This window comes from Seriola aureovittata, chromosome 4 (genome assembly GCF_021018895.1).
Source record: "Seriola aureovittata isolate HTS-2021-v1 ecotype China chromosome 4, ASM2101889v1, whole genome shotgun sequence".
Lineage (NCBI taxonomy): Eukaryota > Metazoa > Chordata > Actinopteri > Carangiformes > Carangidae > Seriola > Seriola aureovittata.
In genome coordinates, this window is record NC_079367.1 from 26,433,753 (window position 1) to 26,443,356 (window position 9,604).

General features: G+C 42.9%; 1 protein-coding gene across 1 annotated transcript; it reads left to right on the plus strand.

Annotated features, from left to right (window-relative positions):
• The first annotated feature begins 374 nt into the window (after positions 1–374).
• On the plus strand, positions 375–6,675 carry gpr4 (G protein-coupled receptor 4). Its single transcript, XM_056375079.1, has 3 exons — positions 375–610; positions 2,535–2,799; positions 3,369–6,675. The coding sequence occupies exons 1-3, from the start codon at positions 482–484 to the stop codon at positions 4,088–4,090; spliced, it is 1,116 nt and encodes a 371-aa protein (XP_056231054.1). The 5' UTR covers positions 375–481; the 3' UTR covers positions 4,091–6,675.
• The last annotated feature ends 2,929 nt before the right edge of the window (positions 6,676–9,604 follow it).

Sequence of the window (9,604 nt, forward strand, 5' to 3'; positions counted from 1 at the left end):
CAGGAGACCTGGCACAGTGTCGATAAGGCAGCTTTCATTTCAGCACATTTTAACCCTCACTCCTTCCTTTATTCTCCTCTTTCCTTCATACTGAGGGACTGGCTGCGCAGCGGGAGACAGGATCATGACATGTCAAAACCCTTTGGCAAGAAGGACAGCGTTTTTAAGAAACAGGAACCATGAGATGCTCCGGAAATGACAGTTCTGTTTTCTTGGGTCACTCCATCTTGGACAGCGGTGTGGAAGCCGAGCAGGATGCCAGAGTCAGCATGTCACTGTCAAACTGCTGGAGCTGTACTATAGTGAAACTACAGAGAGACACACAGAGCTGAAAATAGCTGAACACACTTCACACACCTGCACACACACACACACACACACCTGCACACACACACACACACACACACACACACACACACACCTGCACACACACACACACACACACACACACACACACACTCAGAGTGTTCCACACAGGACAATGTGCAACATCTCGTTCTGTGATGTGGACAGTAAGGTGGACCAGTTCTTCCAGCCCACGCTCTACATCATAGTCATCGTTCTGGGGCTGCCTACTAACTGCATGGCCCTGTGGGCTGCCTACATGCAGGTGAGGAGGACACACACACACACATGCATACATACAGACGTACACACTGCCACCAGCATAGCCAGCAAGATTACTCTCAATACAACGGTGTCAAACACAGTCAGATTAGGATCTGGTAGCCTGTTTCCTTTTGGATTTGGCTCCATGATGTGTAAAGCTTTTAATTGAATGAATCTCACAACAAATCATTTCTCTCTTAAATATCAAACAACAATGTAAACCAAAACCTGCCATGTAGGCACTGAGATAAATAGAATATAAGTAATGTATCTCACATAAATAATGCATGCAGCCACAGTGATGCATTAAGATACACAACTCTCCAAACGCCCCCAATACTGAAGTCAAGACAGTGAGAGGCGCATGAACAGATCTGCGGCTGCGTAGCTTCCAAAACATATAAAACAAACTACATAGTGGCGATCAATCATATATGAAATCGGTTCCATTTGTGCCAAGAATATATCAACATGTGCACTATATATGTCGACTGAAAAAACACTTGTCCGTCAGTTCAACTTGAAATTGCACTTTTGTCTGTTGTTGTACGTGACTTACAACGACACAGTCAAAGAACATGTGCAACAAGACGACTAAAGTGCAGTTTCAAGTTGAATCGACAGACAAATGTTTCGTCATTTGAAGGAACGTATTTAGGGGCAAAGCTCTGAGGCGTGCATCACCCCTCTGAATTTTCATAATACATTTTTTTTCCCCCTTTTGTTTTTCCATTCTCATGGAGGGATATGTATATTATGATTGGTATTAAGTTCAAATGTTGTCAGTTACTGATGAGGGTTTGTGGTGTTCCTTTTGCATGTGGACACACTGAAAGTGATGGAAACTATAAATGAATAACAGCTCACAGATTGATTAGCTTTTTTGTTTTGGGTTGTTGCTTAATGAATGTTTGGGTGTGTGTATGTGGCCAGGGGTTCGTGTGCTGCACGTTGTAGGACGCTGCTGTACTTGAACAAAAAGACAATAAATATAGTTTAAAAAAAAAAAAGTTTTGTCATTTGAACAATTGACACAGACAATCTGACTTTCAAAATAGTTTGGTCACAACTGAGGTTTACTTCAGAGTTGAAAAGACAAAATGTTTTGTCACGTGTTCAGTCGACACACATGGACACATTTTTGGCACAAATGAAGCGTGGTTAACACTTAGCTGCTGGCGGGTGCAGGAAAAGGAAAACCATGTAACGAGTCATGTAACAAATTTATTACTGTAAAGTAAGTCTGCAGGTGGCATGATTACGTTTTCACTGTGTAACCAGAGGAGGGTTATTCTTTTATTTTTTTTATTTTGAAGTAACATGTCCGACGCTGGCTGCTATATACAGTCAACAGGGCGCTCAGGATATTTTCCCATACTGCATCAGTCACTTCCACTGTTTCCCACAGACTGTCAGTTTGCTTTGGCAGACGGAGGGAATCGTTATTGACTTTTAATTCAAACAACTTCACTAAATGTTTTTCAAGTGCAAACGTCATGAGAAGCGAGTGACATTTGAACATTAGCTTACTGCTCGCTGCGCTTCCATCTCAGCATCAATGTCACGTTTGAAACTTTCTACATTCAGTTTGTTCCAACGCAAATGAACATGACCGAACGTGAACATGATCGGTCTGCTGCTTATTTACTTGAGAGGTTCTGCCAAAAATTAGCAATGTAATATCAATACCGCTTAGGAAACGGAGCTGTCTCCTAGTCGCAGGATTTTATTTTCATTTTCTTTTCTTTTACATTGTAAAAGTTTGCATAAGAAGGAAACACTGACTTAAAACTCTCCATCCATTTTCTCCTTTAACTGTAAATCCGCTTCCACCCACCATCTCCCATCCCACCTTCCCCTCCCGCTTCCTGCCTTTACCTTTCCCGACCATTCTCTCCTTCCCTTTGTCGCACTGCTCCCTCCAGGTACGCCAACGCAACGAGCTCGGCATCTACCTGATCAACCTGTCGGTGGCTGACCTTCTCTACATCACCACTCTTCCCTTGTGGATCGATTACTTCCTGCAGCACGATGACTGGATCCACGGTCAGGAGAGCTGCAAGCTGTTCGGCTTCATCTTCTACACCAATATCTACGTCAGCATCGCCTTCCTCTGCTGCATATCGCTGGACAGGTACCTGGCTGTGGCATATCCTCTGCGCTTCGCCAAGGTTCGACGAATCAAAACAGGTGGGCCGATGACTCAAGTCGTGGGAGAAAAAGTGACTAACTTTCCAATAGTCCGAGAGTCGGTTCTGTCAGATCACATGGTATCCTGTTTTTACATGATTGAGATATTGCATTTGATGAGTCGTTTCCCAAACTGTGCTACTGCCAAGCCTGGAGGGGATGCACGTCTTCGCATCTGCCAAATCTGATGTAACAGGAAATTCACTTTGTGCGGGGATAAGATCACTTCCATGTCAAAAGAAGTTTTTATAAATAACTACTTAAACGAGGATGTCTGCTAGAGTCATTACTTTTAATAAAATCTAATGATACGTGCAACGAGCCCAGACTAACTTTTCTAGAAACACTTCATCTGGATGACAGTGAGACTCCATTTCATCAAGTTTAGCATCTTCCTGGTTTCTTAGGTTGGTACATTGTGTCAATCAATCAGTCAAAGGTTAAGGACTCTCTGTTGGCTGAGCACCCTGCTTTCCTTCAATACAGAACATTACTCACACAGGCTAGAGGAACTGAAGTTACCACAAAGTCTAATATTTCTTTCCTCTCCTCTCCTGACCCTCCTGCAGCCATCCTGGTCAGCGCCATGGTGTGGATCATTGAGATCATAGCCAACTCTGCTCCTCTCTTCCACGATGAGCTCTTCCAGGATCGCTTCAACCACACCTTCTGCTTTGAGAAGTATCCCATGCAGGACTGGGTGGCAGGGATGAACCTCTACAGGACATTTCTGGGCTTCCTTGCTCCCTGGACAGCCATGCTGGTCGCCTACCGGGGGATCCTGGCAGCAGTTCGCTGCAACGTCTCGACAGAACGTCAGGAAAAGGCCAAAATTCAGCGGTTGGCTTTGAGTTTGATCCTGATTGTTTTGCTCTGCTTTGGACCGTACCACGTCCTCCTCCTGGTGCGGAGCATCATGTTTCTAAGGAAACCATGTGACTGTGGCTCAGAGGAGAGCTTGTTTGCAGCGTACCATGTATCGCTGGCTCTGACCAGCCTCAACTGTGTCGCCGACCCCATTTTGTACTGTTTCGTCAACGAGGGGGCGAGGAACGATGTTGGCCGAGCCCTCTCAGCGTTACTGTCTGCGGCCTGCCACAAGGGCTCCTCTTCCTCACCATCGCACGCTGATATACTGAACGCTGGCTCAGTCACCATGGAAACGCCACTATCGGCAAAGAAGCAGCCTTGTGTGTACGCTGACGGAGGCAAGACAAGCAGCTACAAGACAGAACTGGTGGCTCTGAAGGAAGAGTGTCTACAGATGACCATCCTCAGTGTTAGGAAGTGACTTGTACCTGGTGCTCAGGTTGGTGGGAGGAGGAAGCTCCTGACACGTCTGATTTCTTCTGGCCTGACGGGCTGAAATCGGATGCACTCGTGGCTGCGGTAAAAGCTTCCACTCAGTGGCACTTCAATAAGCCAGAATGGGAAAGAGATTGATGAAGTAGACATGACATACAGTCTGTAGCCATGGTAGCAGCCCCTGAGGGGTTAAAATGCTCACACAAAGTATGTGGAGTGGTCATGTGCACATCCATCGAAACCTCAGTGGGAGAGGTGCTGGATACAGAGAAATCTGTGGAGTACCCGCACAGTAGAAGTGTTTCCACACCACAAAACAAAAATGGAGGAACTACTTTGCTATTTTTTAAATCTTTACCACTAGAGGGCCACCACCTGAGGGCGGCAGCTGAAGACAGCTGTAGGATTTATCTTTCTGTGGCCATTTTAAGATATGATGCGATTCAACTTTCATCACTTCAGACTGTAGTGTGTCAGCTTCTGCACAGGTGTACTGCATGCTAATGTTATCATATCAACATGCTAAGTCATCATTAATCCCAGAGTGCAGCTAAGGCTGAGACATTAGCTCCTGAGGTCATGCAGTGTTGGGCCGCAAGAAATTTTGGTCTGCCAGTGGTGCTATATGAAAAGTCAGGGGCTCAGTTCTTAGGATTTGGCCTCTGTGGACCCTAAATGTCCGTACCAAATTCCATGCCAACCATTCCAGATGTTCAGCCACTTCAGTCTGGACAAAGTGTTGGAGCACCAGAACGACGGACCAGCTGACAGCCCTACAGCCAGGTCGGTGGTGTGGCTAACAAGGCTAACATCAAACACAATTTGATAACTCGGATATTTGGACAATTTATCACTGTGCCAGGAGTCATTCACGCCTACAAAGACATTCTTGAATATTTAAGTGGAATTATTTAAACAGACCACCCACCTTATGGGTGAGTATTGGTAGCGGTCTGAGAGGAGAAACCTGTGGATTCAGGCTGCTCGGACACCCAACTGGACATAGGAGATTGGGGTTTGAAACTTAAATGTGCCACTTTGGGATATGAAAGAAGAGCGGAAGGGTAATAAAAAAAGATTGTAAATTACTGGTCAAACACATTTGTGATGCTTGTTGGAAATGTCTTTACTGTGTCTTTAGTTTGTGAAGGAAATAATGAAGCCTTATGAAGTACCTCAGCTCATTAACTGTGACAGAAAGAGGGATTAGAGGAGAAGTGTGTTTCTTCTTTAATGTGAGCCATGTTTTTTTTCTTATACTTTCATTTCTACCACAGAGAGCAAAATAATCAGAAATCAGTTCACAGAGAGGATAGAGGAAAACCTAAAGTAAAGCCTCTTACTGCATTAAGCTCAGTTTGAAAGTTGCCAATACCCATTAAAGAATTGGGGATTTCCAAGCTTGTTTTTTATCTAGAATGGCAAAATTGGTACATTCCCTCTTGATGAAAGCGACACTGCTGACTGCTAACATTATTTGTCATGTTAGGGAAGCAGATTAAGAAATATTTTCCTGTAGTTTCAAAAGTATGCAGAGAAATTAAGACATGTTTTACTGGATATTATTGTAAAACCATCTCCAGGGCTTGGGTGTGTGGCAATGTTCAAAACAGCCATGTAACATTGTTGTTTTCAACAATTTATTTCAAAATTACAAAAGTTTACTACAAGCAAGTCGCCCCTTTCGTATGTGAAGCTGATCATTTTAAATGTAAATATAACTGACAACTTTAACCACCAATGCTGGTTTCCTTGCCATCATTTATCACATGTTTACTACTTTCTGAAGTCATGATGTCAAGTAAGAAAACTTAAATGTGCTGCATATATTTACCATGATTTGACTTCACACTGACATGAATTCTTCATTTTCCTAGTTGGCAGCTTGTTCTCACGGTAAGTCCCAACACAAAGCGACCAGACTTTGTGTTGGATTTAACATTCGCAACAGTTGGGATCCAAAAGTTAACGGCAGCGTCTGCATGAAGCAAGAATAAATGTCACTTTGACAAAACGCAGAGTGGACTCAGCTGTCAGAGCAGAGGCATCTTCAACTTCCAAAATCAAGTCTGTGTGTTGTTTTTTTGCAATCAAAGAATCAGTGGCAGTAACATTTCAACAATGCATCTGTTTACATTACAGGATGCCCTGCTGTATGTTCAGAAATATAACAATCACATACTGACTTTCCTTCTGTGCAGTATTACGGCTCATATAACTCCAGTCCAGCCCGCTGATTTCATGGCGACAGACAGGTGTACACGCTCCGCTTCCACCTCCCAGCTATTACATCAGACGGATGGGAGATTATTTGAAATGTGTCTCAGTGATCCCAGCTTATTTTTTATTTTATATTGTCCTGGCATGAAAGCGTTTCTGTGTTCAGTGCTATGATGTTAAGGCAGGTTTGTTTTTTGTTTTTTTCCGTCAGGTCCGGCCTAAGCGCTGCTCTGTGTACCACTGCTTTTGTTGTGCATCTGTATGTCTGTCTCAGAGAGGAACCAGGCTTCATAACGTGTATTAGTTGATCGACAGTGTCAGTGAGAAATAAATTATGCATACGAAACTGTGTCCTCCTGTTTGTTTGTTTGTTTGTTTGTTTGTTTGGCATCTTATTTTATTCTTATTTTCTGTCTTTCTTCTTTATCTATTTCATTTTTGTTTTCTTTCCCTCAGTTCTTAAAACCACAAATATATCTTTTTATGGATATCATATGGATATAAACTTCAAATAATTCAACAATCACACACACTTTACGCAGCAATTGGTCAGTAGTGGGAAGCTGTGAAAGGCAGCGTTTGTACTTCTCTCTGAAGCTCTTACTCCAGAATTGACAGCCTGACTGTGTGAGTCCTTTTCCCCACTTAACAACACACCAACAGCAGGTTTTCACTCTCCTTCTAGTGTGGCCATTCAGAACAGCGACCGACACTTCTGGCTTTATAATGGTTGGATGACACGTTGTATAACTCCAGTTCATTTGAAGCTTAAAAATAACCAAACCGATATGAGAGGGGCAGCATATCAGAAAAAACGCTCATGTGTTGTTCTAGTCCACTCCTCTCGCCGACGGCCCACAGACAGGTTCACATGCGCAGACACAGAGGTGAAACTCCTACAAATCACAGTCTGGACCAAGAACTCTGCGTAGTCCTGCAACACTGCAGGTATCCTGTGGTAACAGGTCACTGCACTGACCAGCAGATACAGCAGGTCTGGGATGCTGCCAACACAAAGTCACCTTCTTCACTCTTCACTTTGTCCTGGTCTAGACTCCAAGAGCTGTACGACTAATGAATGACCCGAAGGACACACAGTCGGATCTGTGCATGTGTGTGTGTGTGTGTGCATGCGTCTGTCTGCATGTAATTCAATGAGCATACTGTGTGTGTGCTTGTGCGCTTATCTTTGACAGTGTGTGGTGTGTCCTTTCCATTGCTACCCTGCACATCAGACGGAACCCTATATTTACGACCTGTCCTCATGGGGGTGGACACATTCACACTGTGTTATATAAGATAGGACGTGTGGGTGTGTGAGAGAGACAAGGGAGAAACAGAGAGAAACAGAGCTAGACGGAAAAATAATGGATTTTGTATAACACGTAACATAATACAATTAAATGTAAATGTATATGTATACTTGTGTGTTTCACTGCATGTGTGTGGAGGAAAAAGTCAGCAAGAGGCAAGTGCCCACGTGTGCCTTTATGTTCTTGAGAGGAGAGGAAGGACATAACTCATTCTCATAACTCTGAGGGAACATTGTCTCTCGCCCTCTATGCTTCACTGGTCACCTCTGCTATAGCTCTATATATAGATGCTCACCAGAGGCCATTACCAACTGTCATTACCGCCAGCTCACCTGATTATGAGAGTGATTTATTATCAGGTAAGGATACAGAAACACCTCCGGACATAAAAGATGGCTGTGCTGTTATTTTCATGAGATATTCAGATTTATTTCTGGCCTGAGCGCAGCAGAGGTAAAACTGGAGCATTCAGTTCAGCTCTATAAAGCTCAGAGTACCTAAATAGGATTTATAGAAGCTGAAGTGACATGCACTCCTTTCCTCGGTCTTTTCTCACAACTAATTCAGTTTAAACAATTTAAACCTACAATTAAAGCAAAAGATTCCTCTGTGAAAGCATTAACTGGATTTTTGGCCACACTGGGACAACAGAAACAAGCTAGATTAACATTAACACCATTAAAGTGTTATTATCTTTTAAGTTGATTTAGCAAACTTGTTTATTTACAGCGTGATTGCATGATTTACATAAGCATTAAATTGGAAAAATGTATATCCACATTCAATATTCTCTAGTAATATTCTCAATAGTTTGTCTTCACTAACTCCTGAGGAAAACATCTGGCTCTTTAGCTGCTAAATGCTCCTCTATGTTCACCTCTTGTTTGCTTAAATGGTTTCACATGTGCCATCTGTCGCTGGACAGGTAGTGAACAGTGGGCCTTTAGTGCTTCTTTATTGAAAACAGCTGCCAAATGCTTCTTTAAATGATACAGATGAAAGTAAAGAGAGTGAACCAAAACAATGAGCTGAAAGATGCTAAAATGCTCCATAGAGCTTAAATGAAGTGTGATATTCTCGGTAGATTTGTTACTAAGCAACCCCTTACACATAAACAGAGTCATTTGATCCATTGTTAATCTAAAAGTTTTGATCACTGCAGCTTTAAGTGAAACTTAAGTGCCTGAAATCAAACGTAGCGTAGTCGGGGTTGAGCTGGACCCAAAATGCAGCCAACACTTGGGAGAGGGTGCAGACAGGTTTAATAAACAAAAGAACTTTAAAAAACAAGCACAGGGAACCACAAGGAACAGCAGGCCAAAACACGAGAAGCACAGGGGACGACAACAGGCAACATGAACAGACTGAGGACAAACCAGACATGAACAGGCAACACGACCAGATGAAGACAAACCCCGACACAGATGAAGGGGAGCAAGGGTGATTGAACACAGGTGAAACACATTAGGGCGGGGCAGACAATCACCACAAAGAAAACAGGACCAAGACAGGAAGCAAAACACTGAGACACACAAGGAAACAAATTACAAAATAAAACAGGAAGTGCACGGGGAAACAGAGCACAAGACAGAGAAGACTAGACACTAGAAACACCCAAACCAGAAATACTCAAACCAGAAATACTCAAACCCCAGAACAGAAACCCAAAACACAGAAAACTAAATCAAGAAAGTCCAAAAAAGTCTAAAAAACCAAAACCCTGGAGCCTCCAGGCTGAGACCAGGACAAATTCAACCAAAAATAAACTGAAATACATTCATTTCTTGACTGTAAGTCAATAAACAGCAGTTAGTCTAGTAGCATAAATCTTTACCATCAAAGTCACATGGGTAGAGTTCTGCAAATTAATTAGCAGCTATTTTGATCATTCAGTCATTTTTTAAACAAACATGCCAAACTGGTTCCAGCTACTCAGATATGAGAATTGGATGCTTTTCTTTGTCACA

What these genes read in the sequence shown, in the direction of transcription:
- gpr4 (XM_056375079.1), top strand. Translation starts at nt 482, where the DNA reads ATGTGCAACATCTCGTTCTGTGATGTGGACAGTAAGGTGGACCAGTTC. An exon ending in TGTGGGCTGCCTACATGCAG is followed by an intron (nt 611 to 2,534) that starts GTGAGGAGGACA and finishes TGCTCCCTCCAG; the next exon opens with GTACGCCAACGCAACGAGCT. An exon ending in GGTTCGACGAATCAAAACAG is followed by an intron (nt 2,800 to 3,368) that starts GTGGGCCGATGA and finishes ACCCTCCTGCAG; the next exon opens with CCATCCTGGTCAGCGCCATG.